The following is a 27,292-nucleotide window of genomic DNA, read 5'->3' on the forward strand; positions in this document are numbered from 1 at the left end:
AACTAAAGCCAATGATCTAATTCAGGAGGGAAAATTAATGTTTGAGGCATATGAACTGCAGAATACATACTTGTGCATAGATCGCCATCTGGTGTTGGGCTCGAATGATTGCAGTTTGTTGTTGTCTTTGAAGAAGTCTTTGTAGTCACGAGATAGGTGACTTCTCCCTTGGATGATAGATGATAGTGCGCATGGGCATAGAGTCTATCTTTAGTTTTTTTCTGCCATCGGGTTCGGATGTAACTTTCGGCAGTCCGGTTAGGTACCGTGTTTCCAAACCTTTTCGACGCGCAAACCATCACTACTCGTTGGTATTGTTTCGTTCGGGTGACCTTAGACACGCGAACTCCAAACTGCTCGATTCCGCTCATCGACGCGGGCCGCTGGGCCTATCGGTGCCATTCGGCCCTATGGCTAATGGAAAGGACTCCATTTACAAAATGCCCCCAGTATGGAGCTAAATTTCCACACAGTGACCACCACAAGGTCTGCAACCTTTGTCTCTCGCCAGAGCACGAAGAAAAGGATTGCCAAGCCTGCCCCTCTTTTCGATCTAAAAAGACTATCTGTGATCGCCGGGCTCAACGACACATTATGGCTCAACTGGCTTAACAGGTGCCACACGACATCTTCGAGGGCCCCGATGTTCCAGAGGCAGAAGATTCGGAGGAACTCTACATTGTCTCCAAAGCTAAGGACTCCGACTCCGATGACCACATCCCTCCAGGTCAACGAGTGAGTACAAACGCCTCTACCCCGGCCCCCTTAGAAAAGAAGGCGGCTCTGGTCAAAACTTCGCCTGAAGGCCTTAGAGACCGAGGGCAAACTTCAGAAGCCCCGCCTCTAGGCCCAGCTCCGAAGACAAACAAAAAGCCTTCCAGCAGCTTGGGACCAAGCAAGCTGCATATCCGTACCCAAAAAACACCGTCGGTACCAAAATCTGGAATACACCCTACTCCTGTTTCATCCAAAAAGGCCTCTGCATCTAGCTCTTCGGCACCGAAAGACCATAAGGCCTTCGATCCAAACAAACACTAAAAGACTTTGTATCTGAAAAAGATTTCCGACTTGACATTAAAGCCCAAGGAGCACCAGACCCCTCCTACAGCTCCAGAGCACAAATCGAAACCACTTTCGGCACCGAAAGGAGACAACACGGAGGAAGAACTGTTAAAACCAGATCCTATTGATCCGAAACAAGACATTACATATGGACCCTAAAACAGGCCATATTGTCAGCCTCCCAACTAAGAAGAGGAAATTAGATACCTCACACTCTCCTGAGGTACCTGTGAAGAAAAGAGACTTTGCAAGGTCACCCCTAAGATACTCTTCTCCTGTTCTTCCTACTAAACCTTTGTCCCCTATAAACTCTCCTAGACTCTCTCCATGCTCAACCTTACCACCACATGATGAGGATAACCTAGGGGGCAGTGGTGCACATGATAATGATCCTTTAGATGACCCTGATGATGATAACACTATACCACAGGATACATGGGCAGATTACAACAATCCTTCAGATCCTCCAGACCTCCCTGATCCAGATGCAAACCCAACAAGATCTCCCCCAGATGACAATATAGGGTTTAGTCAGCTTATTAATAGAACTGCGCAATATCACGGCGTTCAACTACATTGATTCAGATTACTCTGCCAGTCAACCCGTGTTTCTTCAGTGGGCAAATCACCCTTCGACTCCCTCAGGGCTGTAATCGTCTAATGGAATCTCAAGTGTTAAATAACTACTCGCTGCTTACAACCGTAGCAATGATACTTCCAATCTGAAAAACAGTATACAGGTGTGTTCAAACCTTGTAAAAATCTGCGACCCATGTCTGGGCAAAGTTTTTTTGCCATTCCCGCTATGGTGTGTTTGCCCGCTTTCGTGTACAGTTGTTTGTGCTCAGAGGCATGTCAGATGTTTTACCTTTGTTGAAGGGATACAGGGATGACATCCCTCCTCTTCGAGCACCGCATTAACTGATGTTTACTCTCTAATATCTATGTACTGTGTTCTGAGCCCCAAATTCCCATACTCTCCCCTTTGCTTATAAAAATGAAGTATGACAACAAGCTTCTGTCTGTGTCTGGAGACCATGAAGCTGTGGTCTTGGGCACCAACGGAGTCTGGCTGATTATATATCATCTGGTGGGTTCCCTAAGCTTGCGAACAGATTCTCAGTTGGAGTCAAGTCAAGTCAATATCTTTATTCGATTCATTCAAAAGAATCATAAAAGCACAAAGTGAACATAAAATACATAATTTAAAATGAGCCATTTGTAATACAAAATTTGATTAAGAGACCATCATACAGCATAAGTACAAAAAAGACCAATGGGAAATTACAAGTCCAGGCTAAGTTATCCGTAACGCTTCCTAATCCGGAGTGATACGCGTATGAAGTTCAACATAGCACAACAAACTTCAACAGAAGATAGTGACAGCAAATAATCATAGCCTTCATTATAAGTACATGGTTGTCGCCCCTTCAGGATAGGCTTAATAAATCTAATCCTGGGTTCTTGGTATAAAGTACAGAAAAGGACAACATGTATAGTACTTTGTCTAACACTATTGTTGCAGGGACAGGGGGGTAGCCTCTCACACCAACCCCCTTGTTTGGGGAAGGCAAAGAGGAAGTGGAGTGTATTTAGCCTAAACCTTGTAAGATAAAACCGCCATTGGACATTTGTCGAAAAAGTTAAATAAAACTGATGCTGGACCCTAGATACACAACTTGTTGAGCCTCCCAAGCTAGGTATATCTAAGGATTTCCAGTAACATGCTTTAATTTGGGCTTTCGTGTTTCCCTGAATATTTTCAGGATTTTCATAAACATGGCCCAAACCTATCTTATGCAACATGTCACTAACATATGACAACCAGGGAATCTGTTTTACTTTGTCCAGGCTCATGCAATCTAAAAGAATTTCTCTGGAGAGTTGGAGGTTGTCCGATAGCCATATTTTGCACCAAAGTAATAAAGGCGACAGACGGATAATATCAGTCACTTTGGTCATTCCCATTTCATTGTGGCAAAAGATGTTTGATGAACCCGATGGAATCAATAAAACCCTTTTTAAAAATTTGTTTTCCATCACCTGTATGACTGAGGGATTCTCAGTCCCCCATTCTCCTGCCCCATAAGTGGCAACAGATAAACATTTAGATGTATATAGGGTTTTGAGATGCGCAACAGGTTTTTGACCCAACTTGCCACAAAAGCGGAAAAGACCTTCTATAGCACGTGTAGTACTCTGGACTCGAGTTTTCATTAATGGTGCCCAACTTAGTTTACTGTTGAAGAGATTGCCCAGGTAGTTAAAATTATCCACCTTTTCAATGGCAAAGTCATTCACCATAAGTTTCCTAGATTTTGACCCTTTTGGGCCACAGACCATCGCAAAAGATTTTGCGAAATTAACCTTTAGGTCAAGGTCCAACATGAAGGTATTAAAAGCGTCTAAGCATGTCTGCATGCTATTTCCAGTAAGGGTCATTAGAACAGTGTCATCTGCATATGACAAAATGGGAATACTCTTACCGTTTACTTTTGGAAAATCACAACAGTGGTCCAGCAAATATTTCTCCAATCCATTTGTATACACCAAGAATAGAAACGGTGCCAAGATGCACCCTTGACGGACCCCCTCAGTTGAGGGAATCGGTTTTGTCATTTCACCCCCAGGTCCAAACCTTATAGCCACGGATGTTGCAGCATGCAATCTGCGGAGCAGCGTAACCAACGGTTCTTCAAAGCCCATGCTATCCATCATCTGCCATAGCTTATTTCTACAGACAGTGTCAAACGCGCTGGACAAGTCCATGAAGGCAAGGTAGATTGCAGAATTCCTTGCCTTCATGTACTTGCCCATAATCAGTGCCAAATTTAAACACTGTTCGACCGTCCCCCTCCCACTTCTAAATCCATACTGGGAGTTCACTATTAAACCGACAGAATCAGCCCAGGTTTCCAGTCTGGCCAAGATAACCCTTCCTAATAACTTACAGGATGCATCAATCAAAGATATGGGTCGATAGCATCGGGGGTCACGCCTATCACCCTTCTTGAAGATCGGTACCACTACTGCTTTCTTCCATGATACAGGGATACTACCAACAACCACAGCCCTAAAGACATTTAACAGCAACGGGGCCCATACTTCCATATTGTGCTTAAAAAAGTCCAAGGGAACGGCATCAGGGCCCGGGGCTTTTAGTGATGTACCTTTCCTCAGGGCTTCTTCAACCTCCTCCAGTGTAAGCGAGGAGCTAAGAAGCGAAGCTGTCAATGGTTTTACCAAAATTCCTGGGTCATCCAACAGAACCGAGGGCGATAATGCCTTGGGATTAAAGATTTTACCAAAGTGAACTTCCCAGGATTCACCAGTAACCTGCATCGCTATGGTTTCCTTGGTATCACTTTTAAACAGAGGACGATTTACTACGTCCCAAAAGAGCCTACTATCTTTTAGCTCAGATGCCTTTTCTAAATCATCCCAGGCACAATTTTTTAGCTCCTGCTTCCTTTTTATAATAGCTTCTTTATAGGCCTTTCTAGATGATCTTACCAGGTCTTTATTCCTTGGTTTTTGCATAAGGGCCGCTTTTAGGGATTTGTGTGAGGCGGAACATGCAGAGTCAAACCATCTAAAACACTTAGTATTCTTTTCCCTGCTGGTTTTGTAAGATACTCAGCCACATGCCCACATAATTTTTCGAAATTCCCAATAACCTTTTCTGGGTCTAATATGGACATTTGACATAAGTCAATTTCAGTCCTACATTCTTTAAAGATCTTTTCCTCTAGACCTACAGCATCTATTTTACCCCATTTTATGGTAACACCCTGGTTCTTATTATATTCTATAGGCTGATCCCAGACCGGGTGATTCCCACTATTAGGGGTACATAAAGAAAGCTTTAGAGGGTTATGGTCGCTTGCGGCATTGGCTATTATCTCAAGTTTAGTAACATAAAGCAGGAAGTTACTGGACACAAAAATAAAATCAATGGTGCTTGTTGCGCCTCTTACTCCATGAAAGGTTGGTATTGGTAAAGTATCTGGGGCCGCCCAGGGCTCTACCATACATAAATCATTTAAGACAATAATATTATTTAAGGCATCCCCCTGGGGCGTGTGTTTGAAATGCATCAGAGGTTGTTTATTTAAGTCCTCAAGACCACACACATTTGAACCACCAAATTTACACAATGAAGAGTTAAAATCACCAACCCAAACAACGAATAATAGTGGTCGTTCACTACGAGCCTTGCATATTGCATCCTCCAAACTCTGAATTGTGGTTACATCATTTCTGTCAAAAACGTTATGATACCAGTTGGAGTCATCTTGCTTATCACAAGTAGTACCTTTACCATGAGGCTGTTCAATCCATCTTTGCTCTATGGGGCACTCCTCAGGTGAACTAATACACTACTCACAAAAACTCGTACTGACTTATGCTCCGCGCCCATCAGGTTCCGCTGAGAGGAGCCCTAGAAAACACTTTCCATCTGAAGTGGGATTTCCACCTCCTCTGGGCATTTATGCCCATTCCTCTGCTTCACTAAGTGCTGACTAAGCTGCTTTTGATCTGGGAACATATGATTTTGATTATGCCAGACTGGCCATGAAGGGTGTGGTACTCTAATCTTTTCCACCCTTCCCTGTCAGCTTTCCCCTAGGATGACATTTTTCCAGATCTGTGTTGCACAACACTTAGGTTTGCCCACCTCCTCAAGACAGTCCTCTCTAGAGATGCTATTTGGCGATTGATTAAAGAAGTGAGGAATCTGCTGGTATCGGTATCCATTAGAATAACACATTTCTCACTATAACCTGCTATCTTGCTGGTAAATACTCTACCTACAGATTCCTCACTGAACCCACCTATCTCCCCATTACAAAGATCGTTCTTACGATTTTTAATAAGTCCCCATATTGCATTTTTTCCCTTTTAGTCAATCTTGTCAGCCTCCTCTCTGCTTCTGAGGGCATGGAAAAAAGGACAAGGAAATTACATAGAGATGGCACCACATATAACTCTATGACATCACGTCTGAGGTTCACCCCAGAGGTATGTCCAGGCTGCGACACCACCTATCTGAGCAAGAGACCTATTTCCACTTTTCTGAATCAGATCTTGCTCCTGAAGGTAAGTAACTTTGTCAACTAGTTTAATCCCTGGTCACTCTTGTATGTACAGCGGGTGAGTAAGGGTATTGACTGGTGTCACATTCTCCCCCCTCCGAAGCTGGCTCTAGGAGCTGGCTTGTGAGGGTACAAAGTATGGAACTGAGCTACTAGGCGGGGCGCATGAACGTACATAGCAAGTTCCCAAGAGTCATTCTCAAGACCATAGCCCTTCCAGAAGATATCATAGTTTACTACCATGACGTTAAGAGTCTAAAATACGATAAACTTCCTATTCCTCTTGATCATGCACCAATAGAGGAGGGGGTTTTTGCTTTGCAAGATTGATTTGCCTGCTTTAAAAGAGATGTGTGGAATACAGGATATATTTTGAGTTGTTTAGGTAGGTCTTATTGAAAGGCCACTGGGTTGATCTGTCGGGCCACCATATAAGCACCAATGAATTTTGGATGTAAGGCTTTCTTCCTGCAAAAAACTGTTCTTGGTTGATAACCAGACTTCTCTTCTGCCACATAAGTGGGGCCTGGACATCTTTTCTTGTCCTTTGCGGATTTATCTAGTTGCTTTGCATTTGTTAAATGTTTGGTCACTTGAGAGTGGGTCTTTAGAATGTGATTGAATCTGTTCTTCACTGCTCAAACTATTTCCTGGTTCTTAGGACATTGTACTGGTACGTAGTTTGGTTGAAATACATACATGCAGTAAAAGGGTGACATCTGAATCGATGACTGATGTGCTGAATTGTATACGATTACTGCAACCAGAGCATATTTACCGAATAATGCTCAGCTGTGGTAACATAGCCTCCGAGGTACTGCTTTAGGGTTTGATTTAGTTGTTCAGTTTGAGCATCTGACTGTGGAGGGTGACTTGTAGATAGTCCTAGGGTTATTTGTAAGGCTTGACAAGACAATAGTTTTTCCAAAATGTATTCGCAAACTGTGTGCCCCTGTCTGAGATACATTTTGAGGGGGAATCCCATGCAATCGAACAATGTTTTGTAATAGAAGTTGTTCTAATCGGCCTGAAGTGGTTTTTTTTTTTACAAGCTATAAAATGGTCCAATTACTGGTGGTATATCCTTGATCATCAGGCAGGTCAGTGATAACATCTAGGTAAAGATGCTCCCATGGCGTTAGTGTAGGTAACTTGACTAATAGCCCTTTCATTTTTCTATGATCACTTTTTGCTGTAGCACAGATCTCACAATCCATTGTCCACCTGTGGCTATATTGACTCGCAGAGGGCCACCAAAAGTGTCTTAAGGTGGCATGATTGGACCTTTGTGTACCTGGATGACCTGCATAAGACTGTATGTGCTGCCATTGAAAGACCACTTTTCATAGGCTTTCTGTAGGAATTAACAATTTAGAGTCGTGACTTGGTAATCCTTATTTAATGCTTTTTTGATGCTTGATGCAACTATTCCGGTCAATGCTGTACCTTGAACTTATATTGGGGCCCTTTTTAGATTTGTGAAAAATCTTGGGACCAAACCAATTGAAGTGATAAAAAAAGGTCTATTAGGTGAAAACTTTATCTGTCGCCTCTTATGGGGCAGCTGTTTGGGGCTTCTCCGATGCCTCTAAACTGCAGCACATAGAAGATGCCTTTCTGAAACATCTGGTCTCCCTACCCCAATCGTGTTCTGACTATAACTGCCACTTGGAGTTGAGAGTTCCTTACATCATTGACAAGATTTGTATTGCAGCAATTATGATGTGGCACTCAATTTGGCGTAAAGAAACCCTCTCGCTGACTAGAGATATAGTAAACGACCTCAAACTGGATGGTGCAAGTAAAATAAGATGTCTAAGTTCTGTTGAATCCAATCTTCGGGAGGTTGGTCTGCATTATCTCTAAGAGGATCCAAAGATGTGCCGGTCAATATCCAAGAAGAAACTTAAAACTCATCCACTGGTCCACCTACAGGCATAGAGACACAATATTAATTTTAAACTTTCTACGGTTAGATTATACTGTGCTGCCCCAAGCATAAGTCTAACTAATATAAAATCCACTTATCTATCGTTCCTCACGAACCTTCAACATAGTTGCATTTTAATGAGATTTTGTCTAAATTATATCCCCCTCATGTTAGGCCATCCGCCCAAAACGTATGCGATTACTTGCGACAAGCGATCGCCCCAGAATGATCACCATTTTGTATTCTTTTGTAAATTTTATAGTGAAGAAAGGAAAAAATTAATTGTTCCCCTTATTCGTAAAATGATTTTAAACAATGTTGTGTGGCCTTATATTATCTACAGTTATTGTCTGTACCCTTTGCCTGTTTCTCTTTGGCCTCAATTCTCTTATCTGCTTTGAGCAAAAGAAGATCAAACTGTCATTTTGATACTTAATATGCAATTTAAGGCATTGGGTTGTGCAATGTTTTTGTATACTTGCGAGCAAACGATCTCCTTTTTTTTATTTTTATTTCTGTTTATTATAAAAACAAACAATATTACATCACACAAAACAACCAAATACAAAACAAACCATACTGAAAATACACAAAATAAATTAAGTTAAAGTGGAAATGTTCCCTTTTTAGCTTAGGATTATTAATTATGTTCGAATACTTGTCATTTAATTTTTTTTTTAAAATAGCTCTTTTTATTTCTGTGTATATATATCTGTAGAATACTTTTTATGCCGATGTTGTGTCGGCAAAATAGTTATTTCTGACTATCAAGCAATTTTATGAACCAGGAGTACCAACACCACAGTTCAGTACACATTGTTTCAACATGCCTTCTAGTTACATATTTTCTATCTTGCTCATTACACAGCTGCGGTGCGAGTGGTTTCCATGGTGAGACTCTGGGACTACTTTCACCGCAGAAATACCACTGTGGCATGAAACGTGCCCAGACTTCACAACCAACATGTTTTGGAAAAGTGGTAAAGCCAGGATAAAGCCTCAAGTCTCATTGTGCAGTGGCTAAAACTTTCCCACTGTCCTGTGTCAAGTGGAGTAGGTGGGATGTTTGCGTTTGCACACCTTAGTGAATTACACACCTTGTTGGGGGGTCTTTGTCAATTACTTTTTATAGCACTCACAACCTTAACAGAGCCTGTTTCTAAGCACTCATAATGTTTCAAGATAAGAGACTACAGGCATAACAATTCGATTTCTTTTCAAAGTCTCCTCCGTTGTGCACCTAACTCGCCAAATGTAGTGACTGCAAGTAGAGAAGGCTTACCCCAGAGTGCCGTAGAGGAATATCAACTCAGACAGCATAACAAATCTGACTCGTCCTGAGACTAGCTGCTTAATTTAGAGGGCATTATGGAATAAAACCATCAAAATAACTCCACAATGTACTGTCCACATCATGTACATGTTTTGCTTCACCTACTCTGCCCCCACCCTGCTGTCATCACTGTGGCACTAAGTTATACCACAGACCATAATTTCTGATAGAGACTTCTAGCCCCAAATTCCACACCATTTGCATTTTTCCCAGGCTTGAGGCTGGATCAGGAACCTTTTTTTAGCAGTGCCTTTCAGTGAAGGAAGAAAGCACCTTGTGGGTTTGCACTGATGCCGTTACACTCCAGAAATGACTTGCAGAGCATATATAGGCACCACTCTGCCCGCTGATGTTGGTTCCTTTCTTTTCCGCACAATCAGACCTGGATTCGGAGCTCCCTTCCTCATCCTTTTGAGATTTGTACCGCCAATTTTTTTTCACTGTGCAAGGGATGTCACCCCCCTAAAACTACAAGCTTCAAGCCCTGTCAGGTTTGTCACAAACTGATGTCTCTGAGGGATTCCCGTATCTGAAAAATACCTGAAGCACACCCTTGTTTAATCTGCTCAATCCTTTGTCAATCCTTTTTTCATGGTTGGCGTGCATGCACTCGTATATGCTCCGTTCCGGTAGCACGTTTCTAAAATCATCCGAAAGTTGTGACTCGCGCCTTGCGAGTCACAAACTAGTTGCACATCCTTGTAAACAATTCATAATCCAATTAATACACATAATCGGCAATCTTTCAATATTTCAATCCTTTTTATTTCCATGTTTAGAAGTACTTGGCTGTCACGTCAAGTGCACGAGATTTCAGAATTTCTTGCATTTTAATTGCATAGGAATTGCCCATCCGGGCCTATTCACAAGCATGTTGAAAAACTCGATTCCTCCAAGCCATCATAAAATTCACCCAATGCATTTCGGTCTTCTGTGACATTCGTCAGGGGTATCTATAATATTGAAAATATGCATCAACTAAACACAGTTCACATGCAGCAATGATGTATAACTAAACTAGCGATTCTTTCCTGAACCCCGAATAAATAAACCGTGCTTCTAAAGTACATGACATAAATGAAAACATGACATAAAATAAAACTGTCCCCTTACTTTATACTCCTCTACGAATCCCACCATATCTGCCCATAATTCACCAAAAAAACAAAAAACCTACCCTCTAATTTCATTCGGCCACTCCACCCTCCTAATTAAATCAAGTTGTGAATCTCTTGTGAACCTGCCATTATGACGCAAGGGGAGCGCAAATTTAAACTCATCTTCACATTTACCGATAACCTAGTCAAGTTATTTCAAACACTTTAGCCCCCGGTACCTGCGGTTTATCTAACGTGTCTTGAACGACATAAATCTGCACTCAAGCGCCAGTCTAATCTAAAGCCATGGTTTTTAACCTTGCGTTTCCCTCCCCACCTGTGTGCAACTAATAGGTGGGGAGTGCAGATTTATGTCGTTCGAGACACGTTCGATAATCCGCAGGTATGTACCGGGGGCTAAAGTGTTTGATAGACTCTTTGCACCAGAGTTGCTATTTGACGCCATACATGCCTGCCATCTAATAGTTTGACTATCGACGTCCAGCCCTCACTGATGGACATGCCCTTTGATGGGATCACCTGTTTGAGGACAAGACTGGTTCCACCCTCCAGTGGTTTACAGAGAATAGGGCTTCGGCTCATTCTGTAGGCCTCTCCGCCCCTTCTAGCCAAATGCACTGTCAGCACTCCTCTTGCACTTTTAGACTAGGGAGGCTTTAACCGCTAGACTGTCCAACCCTCTCTGGGGACTCAGCATTTTGTCACCAGTGTGCCCTCCACCCACACAGCCATGGTCAGCAAGCCCAGCCTCCTACCACCCCTTCTCCTCCTGCCTAACTTCTTTAGCGTTCCCTTGAATTAGCACCGCCACCCGTTGTGAGACAGAATCCGATGAGCCTCTCTGGGTTGGCAGGAAATCGCATCGAACAGGCATGTCCCCACCAGTAACTAACTCTGGACTATCGTTCCGTTTTGCGACAGAAAACACAAGCCCTTTTAACCAAAGGGGCTATTGCAAGGGTTCAGGTGCCAGAAGTAGGGTATAGTTGCTATTCCTGCTACATTCTGTACCCAAGGCCTCCACTCTCTATTGCATTTGCACCCTCAACGCCTTCCTCCAAAAGGAGAAGTTCAAAATGCTCAGCCTGTCCCAGGTTTTGTTTGCGCTCGACCCTGGAAAGTAGATGGTGGTTTTGGACCTGCAGAACACCCATTTCCATATTCCCGTCCTGCCAGCTCATTGGCGCTATCTGTAGTTCACGGTGGGACAAGAGCACTTCCACTTTGCTGTGCTCCCCTCTGGTCTCACCAGTCTCCCTTGGTTGTTCATGAAAGTGGTGGTAGCGGTTCACTTTGGAGGTCCGAGGTACCAGTCTTCCCTTACTTCGACAACTGGTTGTTAAACGATAGCTCGCCTTAGGCAATTGTCAGCCACCTCTAGACGACAGCGAACCCCCTGTCATTCTTGGGAGTCACTATCAACGTGCTAGAGTCGCACCGGACTCCTCCTCAGACGCTTCCCTTTTGATTTTGTGACTTTCTCTGGGCAAGAGTCCAGGCCATTCAGGCTATGATCCCGATCTTTAAGCCTCATTCTCATCCTGCATCCTGCTGATCGAGCACACTAGGTGACATGAGGGCTCTGCAGTGGGATCTGAAGTCCCAGTGGGCCCAACATCACGGGGCCCTCTCCGACATGTTTAGAATTTAGAGGAAACGGCAAAAGATCTGCAGTGGTGGTTGCTGGACCGTAATTGGACCAGCACAGACCCCTCTTCCTTCCCCACACATAACTTATAATGATGACCAATGCAACACTTCTGGGTAGGAGCGGCTATTTGGGAGAGGTGGAGATCAGAAGCAGAGTCCCGGCTCCACATCTAACCTTCTGGAGCTGCATGTGCAAATTACTAATAAGTAATCATTTTGCCACTTATGTTCTTTGTATTTTTTATTTAGTTTTTGAGCAATAGACGGTTCCTGATGAAGGCAGCAGTGCCGAAACGCGCGTAGTTCCCATTCAACCGCTTGCCATCATCAGTCATCTTTTTCATGTTTCAACTAAAATAATAATCATTAGATATCATTATCCTGATGTTCTAATTGGAAATATAAAGCTGAAATGTCTGTTGGATTTAATCATGTTGGTCTGTATATGAACAGTGTATATCTGTTGAATATGTTTCAAGCAAAAAATACTTAAATGAATGAAATATTTGAGCTATTTAAAAAAACAAACTAAAAAAAGATTTTTATAAATAAAAAAATATATTTTGGATCTTTCAATTTTTGCATACTATTTATTATGGTTACTAATTGTTTGCACCTTGATTATGCTTTAATTAAATAGAAGCTTGCTATTGGTTTTTTCACATAAAGCTGAGGGTCACTCGCTTCATGCTAAAAACCCTTCCTGCCATCCATCAAAGGAAGGCTGGTGCAGGCTCATTGACACCACTGCAATGTGGTACTGCAACAAACGGAGGGGTGGAGCCACGAACCCTGTGCCAGGAGGCCTTACGCCTCTGGAAATGGTTAAACCACCAACAAACTTACTTGATGGTAAACCACTTGGCTGGATTATTGAATGCCGAAGCGGACGAGCTCACCCATTCATGCCTATCGGATTACGTGTGGCAGTTATTTCTGAAGGTAGCGCTTGGTCACTTCTGCAAATTAGGAGAACCTTAGTGTAATCTGTTTGCCACTGCCGAAAGCATGCAATGTCAGCACTTACTGTGAGTTGGAGTGTCCAAGGTGTCTCTCGCTCGGAGCGGAGTTCCGCTTCAAGTGGAACTTGGGACTCCTATATGCCTTTCCAGCTATACCACTCCTTTGCCGAGCTTTCAGGAAGATCAGAACAGAGTAGGCTCAAGTCATCCTAGAAGATCTGGATTGGGCGTGGAGAGTATGGTAACGAGAATTCCTGGGCTTGAGCATATGTCCTGCGATCCGGATGTAATTTCCAGAGTGGAATGACATCAGTGCAGAGCTGGAAGGCGCTACCTTCCAACGAGCAGAGGTACTACTGGAAAGGTTTCCGGATCCAGTCTGACTCCTGGGGGATATTTAAAAGGTGAGGATTCTGCGGCTAAATAGTTTCTACCAGAAAGAGCGTTACTGAAGGTAAGTAACATGTTCGCCAAGATTAGCTTTGTTTGGAGTCCATTCACAGACCTACCTCCATATAGGTAAAGCTTTGGTTTCTATTCAAAAGGTGAGGAATCTGCGGCTAGATGTCTCTGTCATAAGCCCTAGTTAATTACCTCTGGTAGAGACTCTATATAGCCTCAGATAATGATCGATTCTTTCATCCTCCTCGTTCTGTAGTTGGAATTTATCCATGCAGAAGATCCCAAGTCTAGGAATCTTCACACCAGTCACTCCAATTTGCTATTGGCTCTCTGCATCGGGGGCGTGGACAGTGTCGAAAGCACCTGATGGTAGCATGCCGGAGTAGCACCTTTATAGGCTCTGCAGGTAATTTCCGGAGCACTGTCTGTTCGGAGCAATGGAGCCCCACCTATGGGCGTGCAGAGGCACTGCTGAAAAGTTTCTAGATCTAGTCTGTAGCCTGTGGAATAATTAAAAGGTGAGGAATCTGCGGCTAAATGTCTCTAACAGAAAGAGTGCTACTGAACGTAAGTAACTTTTTCTTTTGGCCCCAGGGAAAATGTTTGCGAGTACCCATATTCCAGATATAACACCATTACAGTATAGTCTGTCTGACAAGCAACAAGGGTAAAATCTGGGGCAATCCAGTGCGTTTGCAGATCACTGGGTCACTGAAGATGGGGCATGTTAGAAAAACCAACAAGGCAGTGTAGCATAACGAATCCTTACCATGCAAATTAACTGTTTCCCAACTGCAAGCACTTACAGCTCAGCGTCACACTTAGCTAGAGAATTTCTATTACGTAGTAAATACGCAGGTCAGTAAAGGGTGAGGGTTCCTTTCATTCCTTCTTTCAGGCAGTGACCTATTCTTGAACAAGGCACAGTCCAATATTGGTAATATTGGTTTTATCTTTGCTAATGGAGTTTTGGACCTTTCTCTTCAATGGCCAGTGTGTTTTCACCTCATCTTTATCAAGTTTAGACTGCAATTCATGAAACGTTTACAGGGAGAGGAGTTGGCTTAACGGCTAGGGCTGTGGAACGTAAATCTGGGGAAAAAGCTCTGCACCTTAAGGTATTCAATGTTTCACCTTTAGATAGAAACCTCACTTCTGAGTGGTAATTTTGAAGTCTTTTGTATCTCATGCCCTCTTTTTATTCTGATGTCTAGATTTCTTAAAAGAATGATGCAGCTTTGCTGTCTTTTTCATTTGGACCAGGAAAAAAGTAGACTGGCAAAGCTTCTATTACGAACAGTTAAGAAAAATATCTTTATGGCATGTACCACGAAATATAACTTTCCTTTAGGTGCTTGCGTTTCTTCCCCAGATTCGAGGTCCTAATGACATGAGCTTTCTTTAAGTATTGATGGGAAGTTGTGAAGAAAGGGGGTGTATTATATGATGTGTTTTTGCGACCTCACCTTGTAATAGGACCCATAGGTTTCGTCTCTCAAACCTTTAACTCAATCCAGGCTAGCTGTGGCAATGAGCAGCAAGGCTTTCTGAGAGAAATAGTGTAAAGCATTTAAACAGCACAAAAACAATTGAAGAAGAAATAGACATGACACTCAAGCAATCCAACACCATTTTATAAATATAGACTGTATTTTTATAAGCCTAGATACTAGAACGAAAAAAATCCACGCAAGGGTTCCCAATATGTGGATTTTACAAGAAATAATAAATCACAGCATTTTCACTCAACCGAGAACAAGCGTTGGCAAATTCACTGAATTTGACACGTAGACATTTTTTCAAAGGAAACTAGGGTGTCAATGCGATTAGGTAGAAATACTTGGGGTGAATAACTCAAGCAGGGAGCTCGTCAGGGACCAGCAAAGTCCTCAGAGACCGTTAGCTCCACAGATAAAGCAGGTCTCTGACAGTTCCAGGCCCTTTATCCACATTGAAATGGAGTCCTATAGAGTGGTCCTTTTGCAAGGGATGAAGGCTGTTGTGGATGCGCCGTGGGTCTGCCTGCAGGCACTCCAAGGTCGACGAAGAGGGTGTGGGGCCCTGGTTACAGGACTGCCATCCACAAGGTCCTTTCCAGTCTGGCCGAAGTGAAGTCACCACTCGACTACCAGTCCCCCAGTGTCACAGTCACATACCAATGCTTACTGTGTCGATAACTTGCCTTCTGAGGGCCCCAGCAACTCTTCGAAAGAACTCCCGAGCTCAGTGAATTTTTGTGTAACTCTGCGTCAGGTCTTGGTCTTTGGTGCTGCACGGCGGCGGTCGTAGCGACTTCAAGACTTTGGACTAAAACTTCTTCGGCTGTGCTGCTAACAGGAAGCCAGTTGGCTGACCCTTGGAGTCTCTTGGTTTGACTGGGCTGTGAAGACAGCTTCTCCATGAGTAGGACACGGCAGGCACAGCCCCTCTCTTCGCTAGCCACCAAGTGCAGGAAGTTGTGTTCTTCGGTGCAGTATCTCTTTGCTGGTCCCTCAGTGCAGCAAGGCAGTCGTCCTTGCAGGTCTGGGGTGCCCCTTTTATGGTTGGAAACTGTCCTCGCGTAAGGATGCGGTTGGTAGCCAATGGGCTACCAGGTTCACTCCCACCTAGTGATCACTTCCTGTGGTGTGTGGTATCTAGCTATCACAGGATGCACCATTCTGCCCCCTCCCAAGATGGTGAGACCCCTTTCTCAGTGTTCCGACCTCACTGGACCACCCCTGGGGTGTGGCTACCTCAGGGCTACACACCCCTGAGGAAATCGGATTGGCAGCTGGTTTTCCCTCCCCGTGCTGGCCCATCTGCCTGAACAATAGAGGCATCCCTCCTTCCTAGTTTGACACATCTACCCTTCACAGGCAGCTTCTCCTTTGAAGCCTGCCTTTTGGGGCTAACACCGAAGTGGCTTCTTGCAGGACGGAGGTAACACCTCCCTGGCCTGCAATCCCTCATTGTTTTCCTTCCTGAGAGGCATTGACATGTCTCTCAAGGAGGGCAGAAAGCTGTCTCCTATAACAGGTTTCATGTGTGCTCAGGAAGGCACAGGAGTTTTAAAGGCAACAAGGTGGCAGCTTTGCAAAAACCTTCACACTGCAACAAGTTACATTAATTTCGAGTCAAGATACCAGTCAGGCTTAATGTAACCACTTGTTTGAAACTTTGGAGTGCCCCTATGGTTGAACTCTTTAGGGGGCCGACCAACTATTTCTACAGTAAAAGATGTGTTTCACGTATTTACTGTCAGGACATGTAAACTAGTTTCCTGCCCATGTCAGATGTTGCACCTGGTCTTAGGACTCAGAAGGGCCTGCCAGAGCAGTGACTTACTCAGTTGTACTGGGAAAGTAGTGGCTTTACAATTACATTCAAAGGCAGAGACAGGCTAGCAGTGCCCGACTACTCTGCCAGTCTGCAGTGGAAGACTGGGGACATGTTTTTTGCTTTGGGGACCTCCAGGAAGCACAACCAGGTCTGCAAGCCCTGTGTTACCCCTCTAACCTACATGCCATGGGTATCAGGGTGTGATATACTAGGGTTTTACAGGTAAGTTAATAATTTTTAATTGGATATAGCCAATTCGACTTACACCTTAGGGTCAGGTCTCTGGCACTGAGGTCTCGTTAGCCGGGTTCAGTGCACTCTGAGTCGAAAACCAGCTCGAACAATCGAAAAACTTGGGGGTGACCATACAAGAGGCATTTCCTAACGGAAGTCCTTTTAGAAACACTTGATATTAGCAAACCAGAGTCTCATGTAAAGTGCATGTAAATGTCCTAAAAATAAAGGTGCTATTTTGAGCAGTAGAATGTTTCCTTCACATGGTGCAAGGCAGTGCAGTCCTTATCACTCTTTAAACAGTATTTTGTTTTCCATTCACAACCATGGGAATTAAAAGCCACATGTCAAATAGCAATAGCTATGTAGTCATGGTCAAATCTGAAGCACCCATTTGGGAGGAAGCTAAAATCAAAATGCGGACTGACTGCTGAAGGCAGTCAGTACTTCACAAGTTGCTTTTGAACCCTGAAATTACAGAAAATGAATGGTGATGGGAGAAATTGCTGAAGCCAGTGCTTCTCAACGAATGTGACTATACCTGGATAGCCTTCTGTAGCATAATTTTAGCTTAAAAAAAATAAGAATCAACCCTATCGTTCTTAACAGCACCCAAGAAGAGAAATCCAGCCCAAATTGCTGGGCTACATTTGTTTTGCAGTGCAGCACAAGCAACCCTAGTCTAATTTCTGCCTTATCAATGAGTTGCAGTTTCTATGATTGAGAGAACAATGCTTCCAGCCTTTCTTTATCCATATTGAATGTTTGGGATGTTGTCCGGTAATCCTGGGCCCTGCTGTGTAGGAGAGTTTGTTGGGATTTGTTGACAGTTGAATTTCTATTTGTATACTTCTGTACAAGGAACCTGGTTGCACTTGAAAACAATAAGCATGTGTTAAAAAAAAATCTGAGTTGCAATTTAAACTCTTAGGCAGAACAAATTCAGTACTTATATTTTGCATACCCTTTGCCTGTGTTTTTAGGCATAAGTTAGGTGATTTATCATTTCGAGCTGAACTTTCCTTCCAGAACTGGAGTGATTTGCAATTGAACTGTAGGCAGAAGTATTAATCCACTGTCCTCCACTATTGCCAATAGTATTAGTTTCTTCATTGCCATTCAAGCATACAAAAAGAATCCTGTGAGGAGATTTAAAGGCATCCTTTCTTTGCTAAGAATATTTATGTAAGCATCATTAACTCATGTTACTAAAAAAGTTTACAATTTTCAAAAACAATTTGAAGAAAGTGTTTGAATCTAAGTGAATAGATACATTTATTCTAAGCAGAAGGATACCATTGATGAAGAACTATAACAAGTAAGTAAATGTTCCTTCCATGTAACCTGCAAGCTTTGTGCATTTTTAGATAACTGTGCTTGGTAAGACCGGGCTACCTAATAATTAAGAGTATGTCTTAAGTATTTTAACTGAAGATGGTCAGTAGTGTATCATATAATTGCTGCGTGCCATAAGTAAATGATTCATATGAATAGCAGTCTTGTCCTGAGGCCTTTTTAAAAAATTGGTGTTCATCTTTGCTCTACTTCAACAGATAGAAGAGGAGATGCTGGCCCTGCAGAACGAACGGTCTGAGCGAATCCGTAGTTTGTTGGAGAGGCAGGCTCGGGAGATAGAGGCCTTCGACTCTGAAAGCATGCGCCTTGGCTTCAGTAATATGGCTCTGACGGGTATCCCAGCTGAAGCCTTCAACCAGGGCTATACAGCTCCACCACAGCCCTGGCCTTCCCGGCCTGTTCCAAGAAGCGGCTCACACTGGAGCCATGGGGTTCAGAACAGTGGTACTCCCCATGCATGGCGCCAGCCCCCCATGCTTGCGCCACCATCTGCATGGGGTCATCCACCATCTGCGTCTGGTGCCCGTGGTAATGTCTTGCTTCATCGCAACAGCCCACAGCCTTTGCGGCGTACAGCATCTGGAGGACAGTCGGACCAAGGCATGAGCCGTAGCACCAGCGTCACTTCCCAAATCTCCAATGGATCACACCTGTCCTACTCGTGAGCTCGGATCTGGTCGCCAGCACTTGGGTTTTCATTTTATAAATATGAACTATAAATATTCAAAAGAATCTATAGAGATATACACGCACACACATATATAGATATATGTATATATATATTTATCTATATAATGTATGTGTGTGGCGGGACTTGAATGCCTTTGCTGCTCATGTGGCTGGATATTGAGTGGAGCCACTACTGGGATTACCTTGTTACTTTAGAGTGTCTCTGCTAGTGTCCTCTACCTTTCTGACACTCATCTCATGATTGTGCTCAGGCCAAGCCTGTTTTTTTAAGGTGTGTCCCTTATATTAATTGGTCAACGAAGCCCTGATGGGAGTCTGACTGTCTAGGGAGACAATGCACCAAACTAGACCTAAGGTAACCGGGCATATTGATTGCATAGCTCTTTCATTAGAATGTGATGAAGAGCTTCTGGAATGTTGCACAGAACGCACCGGAAAATATTTAATTGGCACATTATTAGAGCCTCATTTGACTCGACTCAGGGCACTAGTGAAGGAATCCAGAGCTGGTCACTGCTGGGTTGAGGGGTAGGCACTGGGATAAAGACCTCCTTGCCTCTATGCGTGCATGTGATTGGGATATAAAGAATCTGTTACTTCTAGGGCTGGATGGGCTCAGACCATTGACACAAGGATGCAGAGCCTGTCTCCTCTAGTTCTAAATGGGCTCCCCTGCTTAGCATATGGATCAGAGCTTGTCCTCTCCTAGAATCGGTGGTCTCTGCAGTGGCACAGGGATGCAAAGGTGGACACCTACAATTGGATTACTCAGGGGATTGGAGCTTGGATGCATAGTCTAATCTCTAGCACTGAATAAACTGAGGCATTGGAACAGGGCTACAGAGTCTGTCACCCCTAGTTGGCCACATTTTACTCCCGGAAGTAGCAATTGAAGGTTAACAGGTAATGAGGCTAGACTTTGCCCCATGTGAAACGATTGTACAAGGCAAGTCAATTTCTGGAGAGTCCCGTAAAACCCCTAGAAAGAAATGGCACTTGATTGAGTAACCGTGAAAAAATAACCCCAACCTCCTCACTAGACCTATAACGTGTGGGTACATGCAATATTTAAGTTGGTCACGGAGATAGACATGCCTGAAAACGTAGTTCTTCCCATGTATGGATTCTATGACATTGAAATGGGAGGGTAGTCTCTCATTTTTGACTGCAGTGATACAGTTAAAGGTTCCTGGTGATGTTCTTTAGTCTATGCAGTAATAGAGTAAGATAGGACGGTGGAAAAGCACCCCTCTGGCGGCCTACCAATTTGGTCACAGAGGTAAAGTAAGCTGCTCTGTACAAATATTCTTGGTCTTGGGGTTTGGTGAGCTGCTGTCTGGAATTGTAGAGGTATTTTGTAGTCCTAGAGATAGGGTACATTTGCTCTTGTTCTGGGGTTGGGTAGGATTATTGTTCCTCGGTGTGCAGTTAATTTCTCTCTTGTGACTGAACTGGTGTGGGTATCGCTGGCTTTAAACTGAGTCTAGTTGCACTCCTGCATTCGGGCCGTTTATTCCTGGCCATCTCTTAACTTGCATACTCTTATCCCACCCTTCCACTTCCAGATTGGGTAAAGTTATCTTCTGGAGCTAGGCACTTATCTGTGTGTGTTCAGGTGGGTTTTCAAAGGCTCTCTCAGTACCTCTGGGTGTGGGTTTGGCTGCTCTTGGACTAATCGATATCTGTTTTTCCACCGAAAGATCATCCTCTGATTCATAAGTTTAAAATAATTCCCCTTTGTCAATCGAGGCATAATAACGCCGTTTTATTACTTCCTTTAAGATTCTGTGAATTTTATTTTCCATAAATGTGTCAAAGCAAACATTTTGCTGTGTCTCATTTGAGTTGGTTTAGTTAGTTTTTTTCACCTTGTTAGAACAGCTACCTTGCATGGCTCCGATTTATTCGTTTGTTATTACCAACTTAGTCCTATGAATGGTATGTCAAATATTTTTACAGTATTCTTTGGGAAATTAAGTTTTGAACAATGAGAGTACCACCCCAATCAGTCATTCCTATTGTAGTCATCCTCTCACTGCTGAGAGTGGAACTTATGTTTCCTCAAGTGAAGTGTTTTTTTTAATTTTTTTTATTTATTTGTAAAAATTCCTACGTGTTTGTTAGTTGTAAATATCCTTTGGTTGATATCTGGCTCCTTATTTTTGTTTTGCTCAAAGCTTTTAAAATCGTCATTTTTTTAATAAGTATGCCTGTGTAATGGTTATTGGCTAGAGAAATGTAGTTGTTACAATGACAGTCTCCAAGCTACACTCCTCAGATGGCCTTTAGAATTTTGGCTGCCCAGTGAGTGTAAGCGGATTAATATTTGCAGAAGTGCAAAATGGAGGACTCTTCTTTCTAAACTGATCTGCTTTAAAGAAAGGTCCTCTTGTGTCCTATTCCTGACCCAGTTCTAAAATGGCGTCAGAGCGTGGTCTGAGATGAAGAAGCCTCCTGATGGAAAGCAGCCTTACGTCAGTTATGTATCTGCCTGCTCTCTACTTGTTTCACAAATAGATCTGTGGCAGCGGCACCATCTCGTCGTGAAAAGTGCACTGGTGTAAACATATCTCACTTGCGCCCAGTTTCCTGTGTCTGTTTACTGTCTTGGACCAGCAATGGCATGACAGAATGCCGTGAATCCAAGGAAAGAGTCGTGAGGGCCTTTGATTTCACTGCCATTCGCTACATAACAGCATGTAGCTCGCCTTCCGCAACATCCCCGCAGTTTTAGTAGTCTAGTTATGGCATGCTAGGGGCTGCAGAAGCTTGGTGTTCGTTATTGTGATACAACCGCTTCACAGGTCACAGTTGAGGTCGACAAGTGTAATTACCACCACCTTTTTGTTTTCCGCTCGCAAGCATTTCATGAGCTAGTGTACTGACAGTTTTTGTCACTAAGCCCTAATGAGTTTGTGTTAATGTATTCGTCAGCCAAATGGAGTTGGGCCAAAACATTGATTTAGCTGCTCCTCCTACGCAGCCATTAGATGAAATTGATAACACCATCCCAGGAGCCTCTTTTAAAATGGTGGCCGGAGCCTCTTGCAAAATCTTGACATTTGAATCCCATTCACCAGTTCTTTGAGGTATTCTTAGCGCACCCCAAACAGTTTTCACACCCAAGTCTCTTCTTTTACAGCTGTCTTTCTTAACTCCCTATTCTGACGCAACAAACAAATTAAATTATCTGTTTCCAGTTGCACTATTTTCTGCAGACTTTATTGCATCCTTATCTGCAGTGACTGATAAGAGTAGTAGTTCTGTTGGGTTAATATATCAGGATACATTATTTCATGGCTGAGTACAGTTTATCACTGTCGCATTCCTCTTCTTCACAAGCCTCTGGATGTTTTGTACAGGCGTTTGTAGATGTTGAGAAGGAACTTTCCTATCATTCCAATCAAATATCACTTAAGATGTTGTTTGGGTCCCAATTAGTTCTAGCTTTAGTTTATAAGTACCAAAAAACAAATGTTAACTGTTTACTAAAGAACTTATTTCAGATTGAAATAATGATCCATTGAGGACATACGTGGATTCTGCTGCTGTGCCAAATGTGTGTCTGCTTCACATCTATCACTTCTCTGGCCAAGCCTGGCAGGTTTGTTAAAACCATTATATCTTGTCTGTGCTTCATGATTTCCAGTCCAAGTCTCAGGCCATTGTGTCAGGAATAGGAGCAAATAAGGATTTTAAACAAATAGTGTTAAATAAAATTTAGTCTGTTGTTGATTGACAAGATTTAGCATATATCATTTTGTCGGTTACACTTGACTGCGTATGATTGCAGTTAGATGTTTAGTACAGGCAGCTGTTTTCTGTTGGCTCATAAGGCTTAAATCCTTGTACATCTAAAAGAAAGGTTTATGTACCTCCCATTTTGAAGGTTTAGTTTTTCCATTATGCTATTCTTTCATTCAGGTAGATGTCTCATACAAAAATATTCAACAATGCAAGAAGAACAAGCTTAAGAAAATATAATTCAGCCAGAATTCTTTGCACAATTTTGAAGATCCAGCTATTAGTCGAAACATTTTTTTCCTTTTTTTACTTTCACCACCAAATCTCAAAAGTAAAAGAATGTAACTGACAACATGAATTTGAAAATTACCCATATCCATAGTCCCCTAGAAGTTGTCGTCACAGCAGAGGTTAGACGGGGTGCAGGGTAGGCCAGTCAGGATTTCATTGCTAATTCACCAATGCAAAGCGATGACTCTGGATATACAGCAGTTATGATTGTTTCTGTCTTTTGCAACCATCACCTCCTATTGTCTGCCATTCAGTCTTTTAATTTTACATGCATGCCTCATTTTGGAAGGTCACATATTTATCTGAAAGGTATTAAAGTTGTTCAATATCCAAAGATAAGAATTGAGTTTGAACTAGATTTGCCCTAGAGAACTGGTTGGGTGGTGGTTGTCTACAATATGGATCTGTAATGTGTTTCTTCCAGTAGAATGCAATGACTCCACCCAACCGAGATTGCATGGCTGCAATAGTTTTTGAGGGTGCATTTTTCCACATATGGATCTGGTTTTCCCCATCAAAAATTTCTTAAGTTTGTTTTGGGGATGGCTACTATAAATGCCTAATTGTTTCGTTTGGATTGAATCTGACACGAAGATTATTTACCCAGATAAATGTCTCTCAAAGCCTTTCTTAGGAAGGAGGTGTCCATATTTACCCATACCTAGCTGAGTAGTTGATATCCCATGCCCCATCTAAAGTGTTTATAATTGAACTTATCTTACAAGATGACTTTTATGCAAATTATGCCTGCAACCAAGGTTACTTAATCTTATAAACTTACACACTCAAACTTGATCCACAGAGACAAATTGGTGTTGAGGATACACTGATTGTTTGTTCCTCAGATGGTGTCTGAATTCCATTGTAGCTAAACGAAACACCTCCCTGTGTGTTGTGCTAGCCCATCATCACCTGCTAAGTAAGCAGTAGATATACCGGTCTTGAAGTGAGCATTTTAAAGCAGAAGAATTCAGTGCATCTCATATCTCTAATGGTATGAGGAATAAAGGGCATTCAGTTTCCAAACAAGCTATTTCATGGTGCATTGCAAGTTTGGCTAGCTTATGTTGTCATAGTGAAGAGTTCTTCCAAGATGATAGATGAGAGATCGTACCTAAACGAAGGTACCCACTCCAGTGATTTTGGGGAATGAACTGTAAGCTGAAATGTGTGGGGCTGGTGCACAGATATGTATGTACGTTTTCCAAAGTATTGCCTAGATTTTGATGCAAGAACCGATGCCCAAGTGGTATTCTTGAAAATCACACATTGCTCTCCTTATTGTGATTTGATGTTGAGGCCTCTACAAGCTTATGAATTCGAGGTGATGACTGTTTACCTTCAACATTAGGTTTTGAGTGCCCTTCTCCGGATCCATAAGTCCCTTCGCACCTGCTTCCTCTCCTACCGCTCCCCCCGGGCATAGTGGCCCTAAGTTGCACATATCAGTTACAAAATGAAATCAAGTGTCTCCAAGAATGCAGAGTTTTCGGAATCCTCGGGTCTCCAATGCTCTGAATATACTGCTTATGGTCCTTTTCACCTAGAGAATTTCTAAGAGGATTTATTAATGTTGTTAAGTAAGTAAACATTTTCTAAATCCTGAAATCCTATATAAATGATCCAGATCTAGCCTGGCGGATAGGACTCTTACTAAACGTCTAAATCCTGAGTTATGCAACATTTCCATCCTGGAGGGTCAATAAATTCTGTCTTGGGACTGGGAAAGTGACTCCGGCTGCATGATTTAGAGATGCTGTTTGAATGAGGCTATTCTTGTGGTCTAAAGTGATTGCTTACCTGTGAGCAACATGGTATTCTACGGGTCTGTGCTAACTCGATACTCTCCCCAAAGTAGCGTATTTTACTATGATGACTGCAGTGATTGTATCTTCTGACCTACATTCGAGCATGCGCTTTCCTGTAACAAGGCTGCTGTTCTTCATGCATTGCACCCTTGATGTAGACTTATATTTTTGCATTTCTTTGAGCATGAGTATTCCACCCATTAGAGGTGCAAATACGACATCTAGCGTAGTGTACTTCCAGGATGGGACAGTATCATGTGTGGTAAGATGCTGGAGCAATCTTTCATGGTGTGGGTGCTTCCAGGACTGGAATAAGGTTAGAAACAACAGCTTAAAATGGCATTGTGGAGTACAACAAACTCATTTGGCTTTGCATGTGCACCACATTCAGCACCTTGAGCACAGCATTATCCACAGTCCTCAGAAATTTGGTAGGGACTGAGAATGTATAGGTGCCCTCTGCAGCAACATGTGAACATAGTTGCTTTCCGAGCTCTTAAGGATGGGATCAGGACTACTACTGCTTGGGTCCCTGCAGCACACAGCATATCTGCTTACACAGCGACAAGAGAAGTATGGTTGGTCTGTACCACTGCACGGGTACTGTCGGAAAAGTGAGCGTGAGTACTGTGAAAAGATGTGCAGTTGTCAGGAACACATCTTTAAAGTCTTATACAGCAGTGGATGTCAAGCTACTAGACCTCTTCTACTCCGGGCTTTAACTTAACAAGATAACCACTCTAACACTCCATCCTTAGCATTTAATTCCTTGCATCAACCAACCCATAAATCGTTCCATTCTTCTTCATCAGACCCTAACCCACAGAAGCAAATTGCCTGCTAAAACAATCTCCAGCCTTTCACACCTAAAAGTCCACCCTCCAGGGAGTTACCCTTAAAACAAACATAAAGGGTATGGAGTTATTCATTGAAATCTTTCATTTAGAGATTAGTGCAGTGGATCCTGTGTTTTTGGATCCACTAACCACAGACCTTTCTTGCTTGATCCAGACTCTTCCAATAAAGCCTTCTTTGTTCTTTGTATGACTTGGCATGGTAACTTACACTCCATATTCTCACTAAACTCTTATTGTTTTGTATCTCGGTCTTCCCCTGTTACGAGAGTACCAATAACTACCAGATTATCATCTATTCGGATGGAATACGTAACTGTAGCTTAATTTCAGCACTGTTGTAGATTATGGAGGGCTGAGGCTGGATGAGCAGCCAATGACTGAAGTTTAACTCATTCAAAGCTAAGATGATAATATAGGGAAAATGTTCTAGCTTGCTTAACTAGAGATCTGCTCCGAGTCAGATGACATGATCTAAAATTTAGGGTTACAATTTGATCTCCTTTCTTGGACCCTGCAGATTGCATCACTTTTGGCAGCCTTGTTTGTTATCCGGTAAACAATACATAAAGTCTTGAGTAGTACCACAGAGATCAGTTATACCAGCTTTAGTATCATCTTAGTTGGATTTCTTAGCGTACTCTCTTGACTTACACAAAGGGTCTTTGTCTTGACTATCATGCTTTCATTTCATCCGAACACTGCATCAGGTCTGTTTACAGGGTCGCATAAATTATTTTCAGCAAGTTCTCCAATTCTAAGTATTCAGTTTCTCCCAGTTTCAGTTTGATTCATGTTTGTATCATATTTGTAATGTTTATTCCGGTCTTTGCAACACAGTTCCTATGTCCTTAGCAATACATTTCAAGATTATTTTTCCAATTCGACACTAGTCAGCCAATCTCAAAAGTTGCATAATTCAAGATGAAACAAAGATTGGAGGCCCTTGTCTGTCATGAAGTTAGTCATATGGGACAGCCTTTTGATCCATTAACACACACTACCTCTAGTCACCTGACCTTAACACAGAAAGAAAGAGATTTCCTTTAAGTGGCAAACTCTGAGACACTTTAAAGGGTGTCTGAACTTTATGAAAGGCAAACCTCATTTTCTAACTCTACGGCAGTCTTCTGGTTGGCCACCTCTTGTGATCTGAATATAAATATAATCTCTTACTACTTCCTGGTTTATCTTTACCTCATGATCCATATCAGTGGGTGTGTAATGTGACTTTTTCCTTATAACCTTACCTGTGTTCTTAGGATCCACATGGTCAGTCATCCTTGTCTTACTAGCTAGAAAAATTACTTTAGGTCTCAACCATCAGGGTTTGATTACTACAAATGGAGACATTCTGGTAGCAATATGAATTGCGGTGCAGTAAGTCCAGGTTGTTCATTTAGCCTCACTGCCAAGTTAAAACGTTAAGGCATCAGTTGCA

At 42.7% G+C, this 27,292-nt stretch overlaps 1 protein-coding gene across 1 annotated transcript in view; it reads left to right on the forward strand.

The window, feature by feature from the left end:
* The window catches only part of TAOK2 (TAO kinase 2), an 867,950-nt gene extending 846,653 nt beyond the window's left edge, over positions 1 to 21,297 (forward strand). The window contains exon 23 of the mRNA XM_085618802.1: positions 18,662 to 21,297. Coding sequence (XP_085474928.1) covers positions 18,662 to 19,129 — 468 coding nt within the window. The 3' untranslated portion in view covers positions 19,130 to 21,297. The remainder of the gene's footprint in view (positions 1 to 18,661) is intronic.
* Positions 21,298 to 27,292: the final 5,995 nt, after the last annotated feature.

This window comes from Triturus cristatus, chromosome 7 (assembly GCF_964204655.1).
Source record: "Triturus cristatus chromosome 7, aTriCri1.1, whole genome shotgun sequence".
NCBI lineage: Eukaryota > Metazoa > Chordata > Amphibia > Caudata > Salamandridae > Triturus > Triturus cristatus.